Source organism: Schistocerca nitens, chromosome 7 (assembly GCF_023898315.1).
Source record: "Schistocerca nitens isolate TAMUIC-IGC-003100 chromosome 7, iqSchNite1.1, whole genome shotgun sequence".
Classification (NCBI taxonomy): Eukaryota; Metazoa; Arthropoda; class Insecta; order Orthoptera; family Acrididae; genus Schistocerca; species Schistocerca nitens.
This window is the reverse complement of record NC_064620.1, coordinates 322,465,904-322,491,856: the sequence shown is the minus strand read 5'-3', so window position 1 is coordinate 322,491,856 and position 25,953 is coordinate 322,465,904. Positions and strand designations below refer to the sequence as shown.

General features: G+C 43.4%; 1 protein-coding gene across 1 annotated transcript in view; it reads left to right on the top strand.

Moving 5' to 3' along the window:
* Positions 1 to 13,452: 13,452 nt before the first annotated feature.
* Positions 13,453 to 25,953, top strand: part of LOC126195334 (luciferin sulfotransferase-like) — a 70,815-nt gene continuing 58,314 nt past the window's right edge. Inside the window, exons 1-2 of the mRNA XM_049933908.1 lie at positions 13,453 to 13,490; positions 24,927 to 25,105. Of these exons, the coding sequence (XP_049789865.1) occupies positions 24,934 to 25,105 (172 nt within the window). The 5' untranslated portion in view covers positions 13,453 to 13,490; positions 24,927 to 24,933. The remainder of the gene's footprint in view (positions 13,491 to 24,926; positions 25,106 to 25,953) is intronic.

Here is a 25,953-nt window from a genome sequence, read left to right as displayed (position 1 = left end):
TGATATGTAAGGCCGACTTTTCCCTTACGTACGAAAGTTTAAATGTATACCTGTTACCTGTACATTTACTGACATCGCTGACTTCCTCTTCTTCGCTAGAAAATCTCTGGCACTCTGTTTCGCCCTCAGTCAGGATTTAGTGGCCAAAATCTTCTTTTTCTTCTTCAAGTCAGTCACAAAGATTCTCCATGCGTATTGCTCCAAATTTACCCTGTGAAATCTGAGTCTTCTAACCATAAAAGACCAAACTTTGTTTCTTTATTGCTAAAATGAGTATTCTATGCGTTTGGAAGAGTCGCAGATTTTCTTACTCCAGCTGCTCCTCCAGTCGAAAATGTCACGCTGCATATTATAAGCTTCCAGTTTCATTTTTTTTTCTCCTGCGTTGCCTTCGCAATTGTCTTCAGCACTGAAGAACACCGTACATCATCAAACTGCTTTCGCCTATAACTGAAGATTTCTCCTTAATACAAAGGCTGTATCAGCGAAGCAGTGTTTGTAGGCAGAAACATACACTTAATCGTTTCATTATCACTAGACGCAACAGCAGTGTAAGCAGGAGCATTGTGCATAATCAACAACGATTTCACATTCTCAGGTTTCAACTTTACTCATTCAATTTGGAATTTTCGAAAATCAGGCACGAAGACGTTCTTGAACAAATCTGGAATATCTGTGTGGTAAGTCAAATCTTTCTTTCAGCTTTGTAGATGACTGGGAGACGCTGTGTGACAGCGGTGTTCATAAATTATTATGTTTATAATTTAAGATTTCGATAACTTTAAAACTATACTAGATATTAACGAACGATTTTCTAAATGTGATGCGGTAACTCATAAAGACCTTTTTACCTCCATGTGACAAAATTTTGACGTAAAAGTAAACTTTAAACCTTAAGAAATGTGGACGCCACCGTGTTGGAGCATCTTGTCCAGTATTTATGCCCAGAGGGCGCTGGGTGCTCTCTTTGCCGTCCGCGCCCGCCTGGCGCTGCTTGTAATGTGTTGCACCTGGCGGCAAAGAGAACACCCAGCGCCCTCTGGGCATAAATACTGGACAAGATTCTCCAACACGGCAGTCTCAGGTAGCACCTGAAGAAGGCAACGAGTTGCGTGGCCGAAATCTTGTGCCAGAGCGACACAAACATCCGGCAGCAGACCCGATTATTCCACATGTCAAGATCTCGCCGGGAAAGCCTGAAGAGTTACATCTCTGTAGCTGTTGTTCTGTCATCTACGGTTCGTGATGCACCGCAGTTGCTCGGCGCTGGCTTTGGAAGAGCCATTTTCTCATGCACAGTATACTTTAAAATAAGGTGGCATGCAAACGGTTTATAGTCATAGCCTTTTCGGAAAAGCTTCCACCCTTGTCCTGAAAGCCAATGGTGATCCCCTTTTGGGCGTCAGATAAATCGGTCCATTCCCACATTACAACTACTGTACTGCTTATATACCCTCCGCTGCTAGTGATGCCTAAATTTTTTTTGTTAGACAAATTGTTTCAACGGTCTTCTCTAGCGTTTATGGTAGTTGGCGAATGTAATTTTCAAAAGTAAACTAACATTTTTCTTATTACTTGCATGTGATACCAGTCAGGAGGAGGAAAACGTCATCAAGATTGCAGATGGAGTTGAGCATAAGCTGGTGGAAACAGTCGAGATGCTCCTCTTAGCAACCGAGAAACAGTTGATGAGAAGTCCTTACTGTGAGAGAGAACTCTGCAAGTAAGCAACCTATTCCTGCTGTGTAAATAGAGGAAGTATGGTTCTTCATAGAATTTCAGGAAAATGAACAGACGATAAACAAAGAGCAGTGCAAGGACACTCACGCAATGGTTTATGATAACGAAAATTTCAAGGAAAAGGTTGCTTCAGTAAAAACGACAGTCGTGACGGAGCGTCAGATAGGGAAATGTCAGTGCATGGAGTGCATATGCATATGCTAGTACCGAGCGAGGTGGCGCAGTGGTTAGACACTGGACTCGCATTCGGGAGGACAACGGCTCAATCCCGCGTCCGACCATCCTGATTTAGGTTTTCCGTGATTTCCCTAAATCGCTCCAGGCAAATGCCGGGATGGTTCCTTTCAAAGGGCACGGCCGAATTCCTTCCCCGTCCTTCCCTAACCCGATGAGACCGATGACCTCGCTGTCTGGTCTCCTTCCCCAAAACAACCCCCCCTCCCCCCCCCCCCCCCCATATGCTAGTACAGAGGCAAATCAGGACTGTGAGCAGTTTCCTGCTCATCATACGCAACCAGAAAGTCGTTACCCTGTTATGGGCAGTCACTTGATTTACACGAGACTGAAACTTCCGATTACAAACATTTCTTATTTGTACAAAAGTTGATAGTTTAGAGACAATGGAAACACGCTACACCCCCACACCTGAATAGAGCAGTTTGATCATTCTTTGCACCTTACTTGGCCTCTTGGCCTCTGAGTGGAACTCGTGTGTGAATACCTTGGAGGTGAATCTGCCACGTGAATGGGACCTGTGGCACAAGAATGCCAATCACTCAAGCAATTCAAGGAAGTGTTCTTGGCAAATTACCGGTCGTGCACAGCATAAGACAGGGTGGAGCATTATAGCATGTTGGTAAATTTTGAAGGTTCAAATTTCAGTAGTCAAGTACAATTTTTCGAAGAAGTGTTAAGGAAGAACCAATTTTTGGATGTGTAATTCAGTCCCACTGAGACAATTCGTCTCGGTTATATGAAGTTTCCTGTAAACTACCGTTAGGTTCTTGCAGGATGATGTAAGTATGACATAGAAGCTTTTAAGAGGTTGTTGCAAGAGTTAGAAATTGTAAGGGAAAAGAGACAGCTTGGTATAGGTCACAGGAACTATAACAGGCCATACTGAAATGGCAGTCACAACAATAGATTTGACTCACAGGGTGGAGCTGACTTCGAATCTTACGGTCAGAACCAAGGAAACTGCGATAATTTGCATAGGTTCAAATGGTTCAAATGGCTCTGAGCACTATGGGGCTCAACTGCTGTGGTTATCAGTCCCCTAGAACTTAGAACTACTTAAACCTAACTAACCTAAGGACATCACACACATCCATGCCCGAGGCAGGATTCGAACCTGCGACCGCAGCAATCACACGGTTCCGGACTGTGCGCCTAGAACCGCGAGACCACCGCGGCCGGCATTTGCATAGGACTGAGATAATTTCCATAGGAATAATGCGTATCATTTTTGACAAGAATTGTGTGAGTCAGAGTGATTCAGACCTCAAGTTCAAACTATAGAAATACAATTTCTATATCCAAGGAAGAATGCAAGTAACAAATGCACACCATTCCATAAATTACTTGGGGGGAAGCATGAGTGTGATATCCAGGGACCCCGACGAATTACAAGTTAAATCAATTCAGTGTACTGAACTTTGAGATGTATGTGCCAGTAAACAGAAGCGAAATCGAATTTGAGCACTAATAATATCGAGCCTATGATAACCACAGCTGTAAGTAGAATAAATTCGTGTGCAATTTTTGTCAACTGAAGCGAGATAGTGGCCATTTCAGACGAAGCTTTCCTGAAATGTGAAGAAATTAGCAGCTGACCTGAGCTGCCTCTACGAAAAACGAAGACAAAGTGGGCTATTTTTGAGAAGAATGTTGGAGTAGGGAAGCAGGTGTAGCATGAATTTCTTGTGAAGGCCACAAGTTCGAGTGGAACCTCTTAGTCATCCTCCTATCAATAGATATAAGACTGGGTGTTGGGAAACTTCTTCAACCTAACGTAAACAAGCTTGGAAACATGTGGACGGGCGTTATCCTGCAACCAAATGATGCCGTCCGTCAACATTACTGGGTGTTTGTTCATGGCGCCCTTCAATTTTTTCAAAGTCTCCATATACCACTGTGCCACGTTCCAGAAAGTCAGTGAGCAGTGGGCTCTTGCAGTCAAAGAAATACGTAATCATGACCTTCCCGGAGTTAGCATTTCTGCTGTTTCGACTACACTGAGGTACGTTTCACTGGGAAGTCCTTACACATCCCCCATACAGTCCCGATCTTTCCCCATGCGATTTCCATATTTATATATGTTGTCGTCAATTTGCTCCGGACGAAGGGCTGCACACCTGAGTACAATAATGGTTCCACAGGCAGTCGGAAATATTTTTTTCTTGAAGGCATTGACAATCTTGTCCCACAGTCAGCTAAATATATGAACAGTAAAGGCCGATTGTCTTTGAAAAACTGAAAAGTTTACTTACTTTTTCCAATCTGTCTCTTTTTCATTTGACTGCCCCCTACATACATCGAGAACAACGACGGCTTTCATACCTCTCCGTTGAGTTACTCTCGAAATAACTGTTTCACGTGACGATGTCACCCTCTTAAGAATGACTTGTTGTGCTTTGCCTTCTAGTGGATCCTGAATAGCCGGCCGGGGTGTTCGAGCGGTTCTAGGCGCTACAGTCTGGAACCGCGCGACCGCTACGGTCGCAGGTTTGAATCCTGCATCGGGCATGGATGTGTGTGATGTCCTTAGGTTAGTTAGGTTTAAGTAGTTCTAAGTTCTAGGGGACTGATGACCTCAGAAGTTAAGTCCCATAGTGCTCAGAGCCACTTGAAGCATTTGATCCTCAATACAGTCATCAAACTGGGACTTTTCTCCGTAAACTCTTATGTGACGAACTATCGAATGCTTTCCGCAAGTTAAGGAACACTGGATTAACTTGGGCGCCACAGTTTACTGCCCTCAAGAACTCATGAACGAACAGAGCGATTTGAGTTTCACAAGATCGGTGGTTACGTACTACGCATTGATACTGACGTATGTGGTCCTCCCAGAATGGATACTTTTAAGTGGAATGAAACGTAGAATGGGGGCAGGAGGTGTAGACGACAATAATCATTACTGTTTCACGGAGAAATTCTAATTATTTACTCCGCAATAGGTAGGCATACTAATAACCTCTGTTTCGCGAGCAGGTCGCCAGGAATCACACCATAGATTTTCAGGGAACTGGCTAGGTTATGTGATAAGCGAAAAACAAACACAGTACTCAAGTCACGCATGATGGAGACAAGGTATGCAGGGCGTGTCTACTACAATTTGGAATGGTCAGGTAATGGGGTCTCTAAGCGAAGCTTGAGGGGGTGTGAAGAGCGGCTGGACAGCGGGTGGCTGGAAACAAGTAATTTGGTAGGATGACTGGTGCTACATCCTCTGGCAGTCCGATGGAATGGCTTGAATTTGGCATATGCCTGTAGACCGTTACTTGCCATCATGTGTAAAGACAACAATGAAATACGGAGGAGGTGGTAATACGCCTTTTTTTATGGGTAGTGTGTAGTCTCCTTATTGTGCTTTCGAAAACGCAAAATGCTGATTGGATATGAACACATTTTACAGCTCTATATGATGCGTACAATAGAGAGACAGTTTGTAGGCGATGACTGTATTAGGATGACAATCTACATGCACGTTTACATAGATACTCCGCAAGTCACTGTACAATGCGTGACAGAGGGTACCCTGTACCACTACAAGTCATTTCCTTTCCTGTTTTACTCGCAAATAGAGCGAGGGACGAACAACTGTCTATATTCCACCATATGAGCCCTAATTTTGTCGAATCTTATCTTCGTGGTCTTTGCGAGCAGTGTATGTTAAGTGGCAAGAGAATCGTGTGGCAGTCAACTCCAAATTCCGCTTCTCTAAATTTTCTCAATAGTATTTCTCGAAAAGAACGTCGCCTTCCCTCCAAGGATTCCCATTTGAGTTCCCGAAGCATCTTCGTAACACTTACGAGTTGTTTGAACCTACGGGTAACAAATCTATCAGCCCGCCTCTGAACTGCTTCGATGGCTTCCTTCAGTGGGATTGGTACGGCACCAAACACACGAGCAGTACTCAAGAATAGGTCGCACCAGCGCCCTACATGCGGTCTCCTTTACAGGTGAACCACTCATTCCTAGAATTGCCGCAATAAACCGTAGTCGACAGTTCACCTTCCCTGCCACAGTTTTCACAAGCTCGTTCCACCTCACTTCGCTTTGCAACGTTACGCCCAGATGTTTAAACGACTTGACCGTGGCAAGCAGGAACTAGTAATACTGCATCTAAACTTGAGAGGCTTTTTTCCCAACTCATCAGCATTAACTTATATTTTTCCAGATTTATAGCTAGCTGCCATTCATAACATCAGCTAGAAATTTAGTCTAAGTCGTCTTGTAACTTCCTACAGACGCTCAACTTCGACACCTTACTGTACAGCACAGTGTCATCAGCAAACAACCGCAGATTACTGCACTGATGGTTCAAATGGCTCCGAGCACTATGGGACTTAACTGCTGTGGTCATCAGTCCCCTAGAACTTAGAACTACTTAAACGTAACTAACCTAAGGACATCACAAACACCCATGCCCGAGGCAGGATTCGAACCTGCGACCGCAGCGGTCGCGCGGTTCCAGACTGTAGCGCCTAGAACCGCTCGACCACTCCGGCCGGCTACTGCACTGAAATCTGGGTTCGCATGACAGAGAGGATCAGGTTGTGGAAAGTTACTGTTAGTTACACAAGAACACAGATCTTTATTCGTCGAAAACACAATGCACAGTTTTCTCTTTAAAACAACAAGGATCAATTCACAGCTGAGGGCCGAAGTAACTTATCAATAATAAGGTTTAAATAATTCCTTTTAAAACACAAGGATTTAGAGAAACGGCTGAAGGCCTTACTTAGGTAAAATTAAAATGTCCTTAAATAATTCCTTTTAAAGCACAATAATTTAGGCAAACGGCTCAAGGCCATTTTAAGAATTCAAGATAATTGAAGAGAAACCTTACAGACAGTAATTTACACATAACGGCTGAAAGCCACAGATTTTAAAACAAACAAGGCTGAAGGCCTGAATACAGAGTAAACAAGAATTTTAAATAAACGCAGCTGAAGGCCTAATCTTAAAATACTTCACATAAGGTTCGGCTAAAGGCCATATACTGAACATAGAACAGACAAAATTAATACACGGCTAAAGGGCTGGCACAGTACTTGAGACAAAGGAAAATCACAATCACAAAGACAGGCAGCCAAGCGTAACACTAAATAATCGGGTGGCAGTACGACCTAGGGATGGCTGACTAACCAGCCAACAACCTAATCAATTCCCTTCCACCCGACCAACAGCACGACAAACGAAAATATCAGTGAGGACGAAGATCGCAGGAGCACTACGACCTGATAATTGGCGTCTAAACACAGTCAAGGCACAATAACCACTCAAAGAAATACAAACTAACACCAAGGCTGTCGAACTACACGCCATACCGGACAGCATCAACACGGTGAGCAAACACACTCTCGCTGCTCTGTCGCAACCGACCGACTGGCTACTCCAGTACGCAGACAGCATTCATCTGATCAGCGGAAATCACAGAATCTACAGACAGTTCCACGTAAACACTTGCACCAAGAACTCTGACAATCCTAAAACTAATCACCGTGGAACAACAAGGAGAAAAGACAAGTCACACACACACAAAGTTTCCGTGAGCGGTCGGCGACCAAGTACACGTCGTCCAATGAGACGATCGAGCGAATGGCCCATCAAGGTCGTGCAGACTCACGTGATGAGGGTCGTCAACGGTAGGGTGAGTCTTGGCTGTCCGGAGCTCACTGCAGCTCCAACCCTAGTCAACTCGATGTCCGTTCGGAGCTCGGAGACATGGCGACCCGGGCACACTGGCCCGGACCCAACCATGCAGAGGCAACTCTTGCCCATCGGCGAAGACCTCTCTGCACGAGGAAGGAACCGACCCACGTCCGGCAAGATGACCAATTGAAGGGGCCCAGAAGCGGTCGGAAGACCAAATACACGTTACCCGATGAGACGACCGACCGAACGACCAACGCTCAAGTGTTCTTCCGTCGGACAATGCACGTGTGTGTCCCCAGCGGTCGGGCGAGTACTGACTGTGCAGACCTCAAAAAAATTGTTCAAATGGCTCTGAGCACTATGGGACTCAACTGCTGAGGTTATTAGCCCCTAGAACTTAGAACTAGTTAAACCTAACTAACCTAAGGACATCACAAACATCCATGCCCGAGGCAGGATTCGAACCTGCGACCGTAGCGGTCTTGCGGTTCCAGACTGCAGCGCCTTTAACCGCACGGCCACTTCGGCCGGCTGTGCAGACCTCACTGGAGCTCCATCCCGACTGAATTCTAGACACACGGCGACCCGGAAATACTAGCGGTCGCTCCAGAGATAGTACGACAGTGCACTTATCGATAAGCGCTGCTGCTGCCACTCACAGGCAAGCAAACCATATAGAGAACAACAGCGGTGGTATAACACATCCCTGGGGCACTCCTGACGATACGCTTGTCTCTGATAAACACGCGCCGTCGATGACAACATACTAGGATACTGGGTTCTATTAGTTAAGAAGCCTTCGTGTCACTCACATACCTGAGAACTTATTCCATATGCTCGTACCTTCGTTAACAGCCTGCAATAGTGCACCATGCCAACTGCTTTCCGGAAATCTAGAAATATGGAATCTGCCTCTTGCCCTTCATCTGTAGTTCGCAGTATATCATGTGAGAAAAGGGCAAGGTGAATTTCACACGAGCGATGCTTTCTAAAACCATGCTGATTCTCAACAAAGATCTGTATGCATACTGTCATGAAACAGCATCCGAGAGGCAATGGTTTGCGGACAATAACTTTACAAAGTAGAGTTCAAGCCGTCATAAAGACGAAAGATGGACAAACCCATATTAATGTGCACTAATAGGGGTCCGGATGTTTTTGATCGTTCATATAATGATGAACCAAGACGAAAAGGTAAACTTCTCAACGGAATTCCCAAGTTCACTCATTGTTCGCAATATACCCTCGCAAGAAAGCTGTTAAACAGTACTATAGAAGCAGGAATATTAATCGAAAAGGAAAAAGGTAAATCTGTATTCATACTACGAGCTCCGTTCATTTCAATTAACTTATCATCCAGCTTTAAAATCGTCCAATTTCTAGTAACATTAGCGTAGAGTATGACTATCAGTGAAGCCCAAGAGAAAATATTCCAATGTTGCGGAGAGAATTTAAGCGAAACGTGTTTCGCGCACGGACAGCTATACGCAGCGTGGTCGCATGTCGGACAGCCACAAAACTAATTCGTTTCTGCACACGAAAGCAAAAAGTCAAATGAAATTTATAAGAATTTACTTTGATTACGTTAGATGGGATACAACTGAGGTGATAACTGCAGACACCTTTTAGTTCAGAAAACTGATAGAGAGAAGCAATGGAAGTCATACCTCTTCAGCTAGTTCCTACATAATAAACATGCTGTGCAATGGTTGGTAGCGTCCAATAATTTCCAGCGATACAAACTTTCCTGGCTACCTATTGTTCGCGTAGTTGCCTTCCTGTGCCCTGTTCAACACTTTCAAGGCTATTGTCCGTAGCAAAGTATGCGCTACCGTGTTGAAGCAGCTCTACGAATAGTGATGTCAATACTTTTATCATGATTAGACGATTCTGGAAGCAAACAATACCCTAGCCCTGTCATAAATCAATTCCTGCCATCATCTCAACTTTCTATTGGTTGTGGTGAGTGGGATTACATCCTTCGAAATTATGTCGCCACATAAAGGAGAGTATGCTTGCAAGCAAGACAGAGGCCAACATGGCGGTAAAACGATTGAATCAAATGCCCCACATGGATACTATTAAAGAGATGGATCCATCAGAAAAATTCGTGTTCGTCAGTGTGTTCACTATGTAATGGGGAATTGACCACCAGGAGTCACGAGAGACGCACCTGCCAATATAAAAGAGGACACAGAGAGAGAGAGTTGTGTTGTCAGCGTAACAGCTGAATGAGTAGGTCAGGTGAGCTCAGCGACTTCGAGCGTGGTCTAGTCATTGGACGTTGCCGGCCGAAGTGGCCGAGCGGTTCTAGGCGCTACAGTCTGGAACCGTGCGACCGCTACGGTCGCAGATTCGATTCCTGCCTCGGGAATGGATGTGTGTGATGTCCTTAGGTTAGTTAGGTTTAAGTAGTTTTAAGTTCTAGGGGACTGTTGATGACCTCCGAAGTTAAGTCACATAGTGCTCAGCGCCATTTGAACCATTGGACATCACCTGAATAATAACTCCAGCAGTGACGTTCCATTCCTTCTATAGCTTCCCAAGTCGACTGTTGGTGATGTGACTGTGAAGGGGAAACAGGAAGGAGTACGTGCATATGCACCAAGACCAAGCAGATCTCAAGTACTGACGTACAAAAGTCATAGAGCATTCAAAATGGCTCTGAGCACTATGAGACTTAACATCTGAGGTCATCAGTCCCCTAGAACTTAGAACTACTTAAACCTAACTAACCTAAGGACATCAAACATCCATGCCGAGGCAGGATTCGAACATGCGACCGTAGCGGTCCCGCGGTTCCAGACTGAAGCGCCTAGAGCCGCTCGGCCACACTGACCGGCCATAGAGCATTGCAGAGGGTGGTTGTGTAAAATCACATGAAATCAGCTGAAGATATAACTCTGCCAAAGTGCTACCAGCAGTCCATCTAGGACAATGTGCGTAGGAAGTTAAGAAGAATAGAGTACAATGGTCGAGCAGATCCTGAAAGCCACACATTTCTGTGCTCAGTACTAAACGACGTTCACCGTTGTGACAGAGTAGCGCCACTCGACAATGGATGACTGGAAACGAGAGGTTTGGAGCGATGTATCACCCTAAACCACGTAGCAATCCGATGGAAGGGCTTGGAATTGGTGAATACCTGAAGAAAGTTACCTGCCATCATGTGTGGTGCCAACAGTGAAGTAGGGGGAGGTGGTGTTACGGTATAGGGGCGTTTTTAGTGGTTAGTGTGGCCTCCTTATTCTAGTTACGGAAACGCTAAATGCGGAAGGATATAAACATAATTTAAAGTGTTGTGTGCTGCGTAGAACTGAGGAACAGTTCGGGGACGATGATTGTGTGAGCACGGCAAAGGTTTGAAAACAATAACTGCATCCCGTGGAACACCTTTGGGACGAGGTAGAACATTGACTTCGTTCCAGACCCCAAAGTCCAATATTACAACCTTCTACAGTTTCGGTTCTCGAGGACGGGTTGACTGCCACTCCTCCACAGACATTCAGAGACTTCACTGAAAGTGTCCCCAGTAGTTTTCGAGCCTGCAAGACAAAGGAGGGACACACCCCTTAATAATGTACAGTACTAGATTGGTTGGTTCGAGGGTGGTGACGGTCTGTTCGGATTAGGGAAGGATGGGGAAGGAAGTCGGCCGTGCCCTTTCAAAGAAACCATCCCGGTATTTGCCTGAAACGATTTAGGGAAGTCACGGAAAACCTAGGTCAGGATGGCACAACTAATAGGTGTCCGGATATTGCTCATAATATAGTGTATCAGCTACTGCAATGAAAGTTGAAATATCCACTGTGTATCAAAAGCACTTTGACAACCCTTGGTATGTTAAAGAGAGCCCGTATCCGGAAATCCATAGTTTAGGTTCTTCAGATCGTCCATGTTTGAGAACAATTTATTTTCGAGTTGTGTTTGGAGTCATAATAACTTATTCAACCTATCAGACACCAGTATAACGTGCATGTACAGTCACCGAAGCCGCATGGGACCCAAACCATGAATTTACGAATATCAGTCCCGTCCTGAAAAGTTCACTAAGTGTTCCAGTATGTGCTTCCACTTTACACCGTTGGCTAATGGGTTGAATGACGAATAAGGCTAAAAAGCACAATCCATAACACGAGCTGGCATTCTTTGAACTTTTTTGATATTTTCTGTCAATTGTATTTCGTAAGGATCCGATACCGCGCAGCATAACACGAGAACTGGACGGCCAAGCGTAACGTTAGCAGTCTCCTTAGTATATTTGTGGCATTTTCTAAGTATTCTGCCAGTAAAATTCAGTCTCCGCTACGTTTGCCCGACATAATTTCCTCTGTGAAAGTTCCGGTCCAAGTTCTTCATAACCCTTCGGTACTTACTTGAATCTGCAACCTTTAAATCTAAGTTGTACAAAATCAAATGGCTCTGAGCACTATGGGACTCAACTGCTGTGGTCATAAGTCCCCTAGAACTTAGAACTACTTAAACCTAACTAACCTAAGGACAGTACACAACACCCAGCCATCACGAGGCAGAGAAAATCCCTGACCCCGCCGGGATAAGTTGTACATCGTGTAGTCGAAATGTAATGGAATTTTTTGGGAGAATCTCAACTTTTTTATTGTTTAGGGTCACACCCTGCAGATATCTTGCCTATCTCAATTTGCAATTCTTTTTGATCTTCTGATGACTTAGCTAGGCAGTAAACTGTAGAATCATCTGTAAACAGATTATCTTGGCTCAAATGGTTCAAATGGCTCTGAGCGCTATGGGACTTAACATCTGACGTCATCAGTCCCCTAGAACTTAGAACTACTTAAACCTAACTAACGTAAGGACATCACACACGTCCATGCCCGAGGCAGGATTCGAACCTGCGACCGTAGCGGTCACGCGATTCCAGACTGAAGCGCCTAGAACCGCGCGGCCACACGGCCGGCAAACAGATTATCTCCGAAATCGTTTATGTAGTTAGAGAACACCAGAAGGCATATAACACTTCCTTGTGGAGCCCCAGATTTCACTTCGGTTTCACTAGATAATACTCCATCAGTTACCACGAACTGTGACCTTTCTGACAGGATATCACCAGTTCACTCGCACAACTGAGAGGATAATACTTAGGGATGTTTAGAAGTCGCTGGGTGAAACACGTCTGGTTCAAAACGAAAACGATATCCATCTGCAAAAGCCGAGCTAACAGTTATTATTATCTAGAAGATAAACCACGTTGAACTAGTAATCAACGAAGAATGATTTGCAAATACTAAGAACATACTCAAGAATTACTTTAATTAGAGTTTTGTAACTTTTTCGTAAGCCAGCTATACTTCGTTAGGATACACAGGACAGTACTCAAAGTAACACCTGACCTCACTACGGCGAGATTTGTTGAGTGGTTCCGCCTTAAATCTTTCCGGAGGTTCACGGATATTTGACGGCTGGGACCAAGTCCAGTGACTGACAGTTGTTCAAACGATATCAGGTCATTTCGAATATTTATGGGTATTCCATTGCATTTAAGTGTGTTTATGGCAATTTGTCAGTCTTTACACCAATCGTTGGACATCTGTAAGCCTTTTGCATTGAACAAACATTTTCTAATTACGTTACTTCCCTGTACAAAACTTCATAGGCTGCGAACCGATTCAAGAGGAGAAAAATTCCAACAAAGAGAGTAAACGATACATTTATTGTGCAAAGGAAAAGTGGAGAGAAGTGCTGGGTAAACTCGACGCCACATGTAAGATGCTATCGATGTAGAGGCGCTATCGTATCTCTTGTCAAGGACATCCGATTAATATAAGTAGCTAGCCGCACGGCGTGATAGAAATTACTTTCCTCGCGGCATCGGGGACGACAGGCGTACGGAGGTAAGCTAGCGCTTATCGCGAAGCAGCGCTATTCAATGATCGATACACTCAAAATACCAATGTTCAGAGTTTATACATTGATGTCTGCATATCGATACTGAAGACTGTCGAAAGTCGTAATATAGATGTTAAAGACAAAATATCGACCTTCGATGTTAGCACGAAACCAGTCTACCTGCTATCACTGGAAATAATTGTTTTGTCATTTAAACCAATACTTTTCTGAACGTATATCGTAACGACACACTTACTACTTCGCAAAGATGGTCGTCAGGGAGGGGGGGGGGGGCGGGCGGAGGGGCTGCAAGGGGTTAGTGGAGCGGAGGGAGGGAGGGAGAGAGAGAGAGAGAGATTTTTGAATGAACTAAGGTAGGAACAGTGACTATTTTTGTATTTAAGCGTACACTAATATTGCATTCTTCATTTAGTTCAACCTTTAGCGGTGTCAAGAAGTGCTGTAAACACTTGATACGTTACAGAAAACGGAGGAACCAGATTTTATTTATGAAATGAACATTATAAAATAATAGAAGAAATAGTAATTTGCAAACCGGAATAGAAATGGACTTACCGTCAGAAAGATAGCATTCCAGAGCTTAAAGAATATCCATTACAAGTATGGGGTTACATTTCGATACCTCCTATCCAACGCCAAAAAAGCTACAGAAAGTTGCACTTAAATATTTAAGCTGCATAGACACATTATTAGTTTCTCAAAGACTGATGTTCAGTCTGTCAACAACGTAGTGATCTGGTGGGGAAACTTCTCTCAAAAATGTTAATTTTACAATCTGCAGACAAAGAGTTGTAGGGTATGTAATATTAATTATTGCTGTATTTATTGGTTAATAAATATATTAGATGTATTTGTGTGTTGATTTTATGCCTTTTTATAAATTCACCTTTTAGTATACATGTTAAAAACATCGGAATTTAAGGAAAGATTATTTCTGGCCATCGAAATTTATACATCGATGACGAAATCGATATCAGCGTCGATGAATTATCAGCGGTGATGATATATCAGCGTCGTTTATTTCTGTCCGTCGACTTACATACATCGATGATGAAATCGAAATCAGCTTCGATGATTTGCCAATGTCGCACATCTCTATTACGAAGTCCATATTCCAGTTTCATTTAACAATTTCGCTTAAATACAAACAGCTGCTAAACTCACTTTACTCCGGTGGTATCGATCATGGGACCTGAGTATTTTCAGCGTATATATTCACCTAATCCCTATGTTTCAGCAATTACTGTTCCATCTATCATGCTGTAACGCTTATGAATGGGTAGACTGCATGAACGAAAGAGCAAGAAGTGACGAGAGTGGGAAGTAGAGTACGCGGAACATCGTACTTCATAATTTCATAATACCAGAAGATTTGTTTATGACGAACATGTAAAAATAATATTCCCAGATGGAAAGCGAATTTTACAGACTTTAGTTTTTGAAGAGAAAGGTATCAATAATCGTTACCGCAGAACTTTAAGATTCATCTGGTTCGTTTCTCGGAATTCTGTATTTCTATTTTACATTAGACAAAAGTATCATTGTAGGCAAAGCAAGTGATTCCCGTGGAGAAAGTTTAAGGAACATTGAAACCCCATATATCGCCATTGTTACACTTCTGAGTTTATGCAGTAAAGTACAGGGAGCGAAAGATTATTTACAAATTGCACAGCAACTAGGGTACTGTTATAAGAGAAGAAGGACATGAAAAGGAAGCAGTGAATGAGAATGAAGAAAGACAAGACCGCCCCAGATGTTATTCAATCTGTACATTCAGCAAGCGTTAAAGGGAACTATGCAGAAATTTGGAAAGGAAATTAATGTTCAGGGTGAAGAAATAAAAACTTGCTGATTACAATGCAATTCTGTCAGAGACTCAGATGATGCTGAAGAATTAAATGAGAAAATGAGACACGAAAGGTAGGCGAATTCTACCCTTTGGGCAGCAAAATAACTAACGACGGCCGATATGGAGTGGACATAAAATCTACTAGATTGGCTATAGCAGAGAAAGCAGTTCTACAAAAGAGCAGTCTGTTAACATCAAGTATAATTTAAGTGCCAGAAAATCTTTCTAGAATGTATATATGTTGGGTTCTGTTCTTTCCGACATGTCTGTTTTTGCTTCAGTGGCCGCATACAGGCTGAATCACTTAAAACTTGCACCTAAAATATTGCAGAAATGGAAAGTACGCCGGCCGCTGGTGGCCGAGCGGTTCTGGCGTTACAGTCTGGAACCGCGCGACCGCTACGGTCGCAGGTTCGAATCCTGCCTCGGGCGTGGATGTGTGTGTTGTCCTTAGGTTAGTTAGGTTTAAGTAGTTCTAAGTTCCAGGGGACTTATGACCTCAGCAGTTGAGTCCCATAGTGCTCAGAGCCATTTGAACCAATGGAAAGTACAATTGCTGTGCGGCCTTTGCAGAATGGATTGGTAGTCAGAGGTTCGTATTGTTAGCTAATATACAGATTGTAATAATACTTTGAAAGTGTATTTTTTGTGCAAACGTACACTTTTCTTTAAATGGAACTGTGCCTGTTGGCATTAACAAACTAAAAGCTGCTTAGATTATAATGTCACTAGTGTTTGTTGCAGGATGCTAGTGCAAGTCGTTTACGAGATATCGTATTCTGGAAAGTTTCCACACCGACACTTGTTTGTGCCATTCAGCCTGCACAGTTGATAGGTACGATGTTGTTATTTTTGCTTTCAGTGTGCTTGTGCGTTCTTTGAGTGCACTGCAACTTGCTAGTCATTTAATGTGTGACTGTCCAAGCGGTAAGTCGTGAGTGGACGATGAGATTTACCAATGCAGAAAAAGGCGACTTGCTGGTGGTGTATGAAGAGTGTAGGAATCTTGTACGGTATATGCGGCTAGGTATCCTAAAAGACGTCAACCACCTCGGCAATTATTTCCCAACGACTTCAACCAGTTACGTGAAAGTGGCGGTGTAACGCCTACATAACGTAACAGACGGAAAGAAGTGGTGGTAGAATGGTATGAAATTAATCTTACTGCTGTAGAAATTGCTCGGCACGTTAGCATCCACATGAGGAAGTGGCATGTGTCAAGAAATTGTCCTACGCATTCACCATCATGTTCCATCCCTATCACTTCTCTCTCCATCAAGAGATGCATGAAAACGATTATGTGCAGAAGACAGTATGCTCCAGATGTATCATGTGCATTCCTTAGTGATGAATCCGAAATTACCAATCATGGCCGCCGAAACATGCGCTATTGGTCTGTTGACTATCTCCATTGGCTTCGTCAGGTTGAACGTCAGTGTCCATGGAACGTAAACATATGGTGTGGGATTGTGAACCATCAGCTCATAGGCCCGTGTTTCATAGACGGAACACTGAACGCACACAAGTATCGTGGCCTCCTAATAGACCATCTTCCACGGATGCTAAAAGACGTTCATCTGCAGACTAGAAGGAACGTGTAGTACCAACATGATGGCTGTCCAGCCCGTAGTTCACAAATTGTTCCCAAATCGTTGGACTGGACGCAGAGGACCTGCACATGGTCAGCCCATTCCTCACATTTAACATTGCCGACTTTTGTCTATGGGGGAAAGCTGAAAGACGCTGTCTACAAAGACATGCAAACTGAACCCGATGACATGCAACGACGTGTTACTGCAGCCTGCTCGAACATCTCTGCTTAAATTTTAGCACGTGAGCAGCAGTCGTTCCGTACCAGACTGGAAGTGTGTATTGCTGCTGCCGGTGGTCATTTTAAACACAACCTATGACAGTCAATTGTCTCGTTACTGGTCAGAATCGACGTAACTAGCGTATGCCCTTGAGATGAACTTTAGTGTGTGCTGCCACAGGTATTGTGTAAGTGTCGGTGTGGGAACTTTTCTGAATAACCTCGTAAACGACTCGCACTAAAATCTTGCAACAAACACTACTGACAGACAGAAGCTCCTACTCTCTTCTTGCCTGAACTGCTTATCGTTCAAATTTCACTTCTGCACTCCAAATACATTCGGTAATACCAGTGGTGATAAGTGACTAAGACTCGAAACCGGATTTTACGCTAGCGGAGAGCAAACGCGTGTGCGTGTTCTTTTGTATATGTCCGAAACACACACACTTGATGGCTAATAATGAAACGTTCAGAGCAGATGCACACTACGTCCAAACTCTTGTTGCAATTAGGGGAAACTGCGAGCAGTGAGGATAATGGATAGTGTTCACTACAAGTAAATGATGTTGTTGTAATATACCTTGCTATTAGTTTGTTAATGTCAATAGGCATTGTTCCTTTTTTTAAAAAATGTCTTTTTACACAAAAAATACACTTTAGAAGTATTATTACATTCTGTTTGTTAGCTAACAACACGAACCCCTGGCTACCAATCCGTTCTGTGAAAACCTCACATCAGTAATTTCCGCTGTGTAAGTTTTAGGTGATGCATCCTGTATATACATGACGTAATAGGAAGTCAGACCTCAGCCGTAATCGGGCATTTAAATAATTGCAATAGTTACAAATTAAGATTTGTGCCAGACTGGGATTAAAATCGCATTTCACTCTTTGCGCTAGCGGCTGCCTTTACCGCTTCGGATATCTGAGCAGACTTTCCATCCAACCCAGATTCTCAACTTGTCGCACACTACACATGTAGTGTGCACTATCCATTATCCTCACTGCTCGCAGCTTCACCTAATTCCCACAAGAGTTTGGACGTCGTGTGCATCTGTACTGAAGGTATCATTATTAGCCATCAAGAGTATATACAGGGTGGTTCATTGATCGTGACCGGGCCAAATATCTTACGAAATAAGCGTCAAACGAAAAAACTACAAAGAACGAAACTTGTCTAGTTTGAAGAGGGAAACCATATGGCGCTATGGTTGGCCCACTAGATGGTGCTGCCATAGGTCAAACGCATATCAACTGCGTTTGTTTAAAAATAGGAACCCCCATTTTTTTATCACATATTCGTGTAATAAGTAAAGAAATATGAATGTTTTAGTTGGACCACTTTTTTCGCTTTGTGACAGATAGCGCTGTAATAGTCACAAACATACGGCTCACAACTTTAGACGAACAGTTCGTAACAGGTAGGTTTTTTAAATTAAAATACAGAACGTAGGTTGTTTCAATGTGATACATGTACCTTTGTGAACTTATCATTTCTCAGAACGCGTGATGTTACAGCGTGATTACCTGTAAATACCACATTAATGCAATAAATGCTCAAAATGATGTCCGTCAACATCAGTGCATTTGGCAATACGTGTAACGACATTCCTCTCAACAGCGAGTAGTTCCCCTTCCGTAATGTTTGCACATGCATTGACAGTGCGCTGACGCATGTTGTCAAGCGTTGTCGGTTGATCACGATAGCAAATATCCTTCAACTTTCCCCACAGAAGGAAATCCGGGGACGTCAGATCCGGTGAACGTGCGGGCCATGGTATGTTTCTTCGATGACCAATCCATCTGTCATGAAATATGCTATTCAATACCGCTTCAACCGCACGCGAACTATGTGCCGGACTTCCACCACGTTGGAAGTACATCGCCATTCTGTCATGCAGTGAAACATCTTGTAGTAACATCGGTAGAATATTACGTAGGAAATCAGCATACATTGCACCATTTAGATTGCCATCGATAAAATGGGGGCCAATTATCCTTCCTCCCATAATGCCGCATCATACATTAACCCGCCAAGGTCGCTGATGTTCCACTTGTCGCAGCAATCGTGGATTTTCCGTTGCCCAATAGTGCATATTATGCCGGTTAACGTTACCGCTGTTGGTGAATGACGCTTCGTCGATAAACAGAACGCGTGCAAAAATTCTGTCATCGTCCCGCAATTTCTCTTGTGGCCAGTGGCAGAACTGTACACGACGTTCAAAGTCGTCGCCATGCAATTCCTGGTGCATAGAAATATGGTACGGGTGCAATCGATGTTGATGTAGCATTCTCAACAGCGACGTTTTTGAGATTCCCGATTCTCACGCAATTTGTCTGCTACTGATGTGCGGATTAGCCGCGACAGCAGCTAAAATACCTACTTGGGTATCATCGGTTGACGTTTCACATGAGGCTGAACACTTCCTGTTTTCTTAAATAACGTAACTATCCGGCGAACGGTCCGGACACTTGGATGATGTCGTCCAGGATACCGAGCAGCATACATACATCTAGCGGGCCAACCATAGCGCCATCTGGTTTCCCCCTTCAAGCTAGACGAGTTTTGTTATTTGTAGTTTTTGCGTTTGATGCTTATTTCGTGAGATATTTGGCCCGGTCACTATCAATGGACCACCTTATATATACATACGTGTGTGTGCGTGTGTGTGTTTCAGACATGTCCAAAAGAGCACGCACACGCGCATGCGCACACATACACAAACACAAACACACACACACACACACGTTTGCTGGCGGATAATGATTCCTTCAGTGTGGCTGCACACTACGTCCAAACTCCTGTGGGATTCAGGCGAAGCCGCGAGCAGTGAGGATTATGGACGATGTACGCTACATGCATAGTGTGAGACATGTTGAGAATGTCGGTTGAATGGAAAGTGTGCTCGGATAGCCGAAGCTGTTACGGCTGCCGCTAGCGTAAAATCCGGTTTCGAGTCTTAGTCACTTGTCACCACGGGTATTACCGAAAGTATTTGGAGTGCTGCCTTGAGCAGAAGTGAAATGTGAACGATAAGCAGTTCACGCAAGAAGAGAATAGGAGCTTCTGAAATGTGGTGCTACAGAACAAGGTTAAAGATTAGATGCACAGAATTAGTGACTAAAGAAGTGGTACTGAATGGAATGCGAAAATACGAAATTGGTGGCACAAAGTCACAAAAAAAGGGATCGGTTGATTGGGTGCATCCTGAGGTATCAAGGAATCGTCAATTTGGTAATGTCAGGATGTGTCGGAAATGGAAGTGGGTTACAGTAGTTACGCAGCGATGAAGAGGCTTACACAGTACGGACTAAGGTGGAGAGCTCCGTCAAACCAGTCTTCATACTGAAAACCACACAGCGCAAAAACATTTACCCTCTGGTGAAAAATGAGACAAAATTGTGAAAAATTTTTTGTTTGTTGATCTGGAAATGCTTTTTTGCACAGTTAGCACCGATCTTATAATATCTTTCAAATTTAGTGACTTCTTGTTGTTGTGGTCTTCAGTCCTGAGACTGGTTTGATGCAGCTCTCCATGCTACCCTGTCCTGTGCAAGTTTCTTCATCTCCCAGTACCTACTGCAACCTACATCCTTCTGAATCTGCTTAGTGTATTCATCTCTTGGTCTCCCTCTACGTTTTTTACCCTCCACGCTGCCCTCCAATACTAAATTGGTGATCCCTTGATGCCCCAGAACATGTCCTACCAACCGATCCCTTCTTCTAGTCAATTTGTGCCACAAACTTCTCTTCTCCCCAGTCCTATTCAATACCTCCTCATTAGTTATGTGATCTACCCATCTAATCTTCAGCATTCTTCTGTAGTACCACATTTCGAAAGCTTCTGTTCTCTTGCTGTCCAAACTATTTATCGTCCATGTTTCACTTCCATACATGGCTACACTCCATACAAATACTTTCAGAAACCACTTCCTGACAAACCTATACTCGATGTTAACAAATTTCTCTTCTTCAGAAACACTTTCCTTGCCATTGCCAGTCTACATTTTATATCTTCTCTACTTCGACCATCATCAGTTATTTTGCTCCCCGAATAGCAAAACTCCTTTACTACTTTAAGTGTCTCATTTCCTAATCTTTTAATCATTTAGTGACTTACGTGGAGAAAAAAGTACTCAATGTAAGGGTTTATAGTTTTTGTAACAAGGCACACCTGGTATCCTTGCGGGTTGTGAAGCGTGTGACATATAAAAATAATCTGAAACGAGTGGCGTTAGTATCGACTACATACGAGTGGTTTTCGAGGCTACTATGCTGATTGATTCCACTCCCAACGACATTTAACCACTAGGAGGAGATGAAGCGATAGAAAGGTACATTTTAATGAGGCGATCTTTGGTGGAGGGGGAGGGGGTGGGGTTTTTTAAACTATGACGGCTTTACATAGCGGTAGAAGTGAGACCTGAATACCTCGTTTACGGCAGTGCCAACATCAGCAAACAATCGAGCGGCAGCTGTCACAAAATGCTTGGTGTACTCCGCTTTGCTTTGTGTTGTATGTTGCTCACAGTTCTCTTTTGTTATGTTGACTAATCTTGCTATGACGGGGCTCGAGTGGGATCGGCAGTCCCTATCTATGCTCGTGTAATAGTCGCCGTTACCGAATGCCACATTCTGGCATGTGGCTATAATGTATTACTCTTGAACGTTTGGTGCAATTTCATTCAATGTTGGTGCATACGGCCTATTCAACGAAAAAACATAGATGGCTTAGGACATCCGTGCCGTCACTGTGAGACGCGTCGTGGATGCGAAGGAGCTGGCTTCTATAAGGGGCAGTGAAATGAAAACGGGACAGGTGGCAAAAAGCCAGAACGTCAAGTGCACGTCCGCTCCGTTAGCCCAGTACCGAAGGCTGAAAGTTGAGGCTGTTTATAATATCTGTGATATAAAAAGTTGGAATTTAGTATCAGCATAAGGAAACTAGCTCTGATAAAGTTTATTAATAACCACATCATATTTCGTAACTGGCTCTTGATAAAGTCTCTGTGGTAAGCTGCTAGAAAGTGTAAAAATAGGAAAAGCGTCGGCCAAACATTTCAGAAAATCTGAGTGTACTTATATACACACATACAAGTCAAAAGTATGCTTATAAGGCAGTAAACAGAGCTTTCTTACTTCATCCGTCGTGCTTTTTCTTTCTAAGCATCAAATAACGTCCAAAAATGTATTTCTCCTTCAATGGAGACTCTTTTACTGCTAAAAAATTATTTCACCAATCTGTGTTCTTATTTATGCACGATATAAGTTTTTTTGTGTAAAGGTATTGCAAAACGTAAATCATCTTTCGCTTTTACATAGATACGAGAAGTCTCTTGTGGAAGAACACTCGCGGAAAAAATGTCAAAGTCGTGCCGGAACACTTGACTATGTCTCGAAAACAAAGCAGTTCTTTTTCTTTTCGTTCTCGTTTATCCTGTCCAGACCGGGCTCCATTGAACTCACGTATTGTCAAAAAATTTATTTTAGTTGACTTTCTGTCAAATGGCTCTGAGCACTATGCGACTTAACTTCTGAGGTCATCAGTCGCCTAGAACTTAGAACTAATTAAACCTAACTAACCTAAGGACATCACACACATCCATGCCCGAGGCAGAATTCGAACCTGCGACCGTAGCGGTCACGCGGTTCCAGACTGAAGCGCCTTTAACCGCACGGCCACACCGGCCGGCGACTTTCTGTCGCCGCAGTCGTTAATTACCTAAGGGAGGGAAGTCGTGTGCATCGCTTGTTTGTGAATTCTGTAACTGTTCTCTGTGTGATGGAATTTTGACTGTTTTCGTACCGTATTGTGTGAGGCAGGAAGTGTGGGCCAGCTCACAAGGTGACCGTACAAACTTCCGCACACCGAGTTCATATTGACGGAACGTGTAGGACACGAGCAGGACTTCAATATATGTAAACAGGAAGACGCAACTCTCGTCGTTTTCGAGAAAACTGAGTTTGAAAATTTCAGGCGTGCTTGTAGACTTTGTGTGGTCGCGAGCATTAAAGGCGTCCGTAATCGAGCGGGTAAGCGCTTATTTTTATACGACGAGGCCTCTGAGTAGAATCTCACTGTCGGCACCTTCATTCCCGCGTAATTGTAACAACAGATTCATTCTGATTCTGGAAATTATCGATATTTAATGATTCATTTATTATTTTCATAGTCTTTATCCTGAAGAAAGGAGAAAATTTTCACGTAATGAGATTGGAAATAAAAGAGGGTACACGTGAACCTTCAGTCAAATCAGTACAGCCATTTAATTTATTTTATTGTAACTACATCAGTGACAAATAGTTATAATAAGGAGTACTGCACGAATCAGGATGTTAATGATTATAGAAGCACGGAACAGAGTAATAATTGTTGCATAGAGCACACGTAGTGAACGCAGAATTCTGGAATGTGAATCGTTTTCTCTGTATCTATTACAAAACAAACTTGGTTTAGATTCATAAACTGTTCTCCGTCATCGACAGAATTTCGCTGCATACCGTGCATATTGAAAGATATCGCCGAATATAGGTGCAGACAACTGATGAGTTGCGACTGACTGAATTTGTATGCAAACTTCTGTACAAGCACTCTCTCTATTCTGTTCGATGATGTACTCGCAGTTCTGTAGTCATTTAATAATGTTCTACACCTGCCTGTGAAAATAAGAGTCGCAAGACTGCGGCAACAGTGTACGTTTTGGAGGAATAACTTCAGTACTTCACATTAGCAGACTTGCAGGTGAAGAGAATTGCGCCGCACAAACACGGATAAGTTTGTACTCCCCGCGAACTTAGAAGCAAAAGAAATAGATTTTCCCTCACGTTTGGATACGGTGGAAACGGCCTCACTATGGGTTGGGAAGTACTTCCAAAATTCTAAAGAACAATCCGATTTTTCAGGGCTAAGATTATGAAAATAATAAATGATTCATTAGGTAGTGATAATTTAGTCATATTGAAACAGTTGTTACAATTACGTGGGAGTAAATAAGAAAAAAAATACCGTCGGCGAAATTCGATCCAGAGACCTCACGCTTACGAAGCTAAGCATTTTCTCGATCGGGTGCATATTCTTAAGTAATATCGACCATACAAAGTGATGAAGACTTTTAAAATTAACAACTCGATTTTCTCGAAAACGGTTGACAGTTGTACCTTCCTGTTTGCATATTGCGTTGAAGTCCTACTCGTGCACTACACATCCTATCAGTACGAATCAAGTCGGTGAGGGGATGTTCTATGGTTCCCTTGTCAGCAGCTTCGTAAATGAGTGTGGGTTAAAAAAGCCTCGGTCAGGCTTATGGCTTACAAGTCACGATAGTTAAAGCGCCGCGTGAACTCGATCTCGGCCTGTCGCACCTTCCCATCTGGTAAGCTAGTGCGCTGCATGTCACGCTATACTGGCAGGCACGAAAACAAATATAATGTAATAAACACTGAAATAAGCAGAAGCACGAAATACAGTACTATAGCATGAGTGAGCGTGGAGAAATTAGGTTAACTTCCGATGCTGGCAGATGACGACAACGTCACTCAAAGTAAGGTCAACGTCAAAAATATCTTTCCGAGAAGCCTTAGCGCTGACATCCCGTTCCGGTGTGTGTCAATGCCACCATTTGAAATGCATTGTGTGATATTTTGACGTTCCGTTCAATTCAGTCCTGTTTCGTCAAGTGTGAATCGGCCATAATGCTGACGCCACAACTATACCGTCAGTGTACTTCTGAAAACGTCTTCAAAGATGATTTATTTCTCAGACTGCACATGGGCGCGATGCACTTCGAGCCAGTGAGAGAACTGAACGGGAAGGTGGTGCTGTGGAGGGCCGACCCTTCGCGCTGCATCGTCACAGACCACTACCGCCGCAACTGGACCTGCGTCTCAGACTTCGAGGTGCGCTCCGACGACGTGTGGGTCGTCTCGTTCCCCAAGTGTGGTGAGTAATCCATCACTCAATACATTTACAGATCTCGCCATGTGACCGAGCATTTAGTTATACACGAGTGAAATGTGCAGTCTGAAGTTCGCTGATGGGACCATTGCATTGCGCTGGGTCTGAAGAAAGACTATGTTCAATCTTCATAATGGCCCTAATTCGCCTGGATCCCAAAGAGGCGCCTGGTTTTCAACACGATAACAGCCATGCCATTATCATCAGCCGGCGGAACACCCAAGGCAGCCTACCGTTATTCACACTCATAAAAATCCAGACCTTCGACGGAGAAGATTAGACTACATTAGAGTAGATGTACTTTTCATTCCACAGATAAATAGTGACGTAGTTTTATGTCATAAAACTAGAATACACAGTACAAATAAGGGATACTTTTTTTCAAGGTTCGATCAATTGTGCAATGGAAACTACAGTGAAAATCAAAAATGTTCTATTATCAACGTTTAGCCTGCATCATGAACGTCTGTACGTCCTACTGCAGTGTTCCTGCATCGTTGCCGGACTTTGCTGTCACCCATGATAGTTACGTTCTGTGGCTGCATGGAAATCATGGGGAAACTCTCATCACAGAGAAATCGAAGACTACACGCACTTCACATTGACGGGAGAGATTATATTGTTCTAGGCATCTTTACGTATTCACTGTGCGCACAGAACTGAAAAGTACGATATGACGCGATCGACGGACATACTAGAGACACTGCGGGAAAAAAAAAAAGCGGTTCAAATGGCTCTGAGCACTATGGCACTTAACTTCTGAGGTCATCAGTCCCATAGAGCTTACAACTACTTAAACGTAACTAACCTAAGGACATCATACACATCCATGC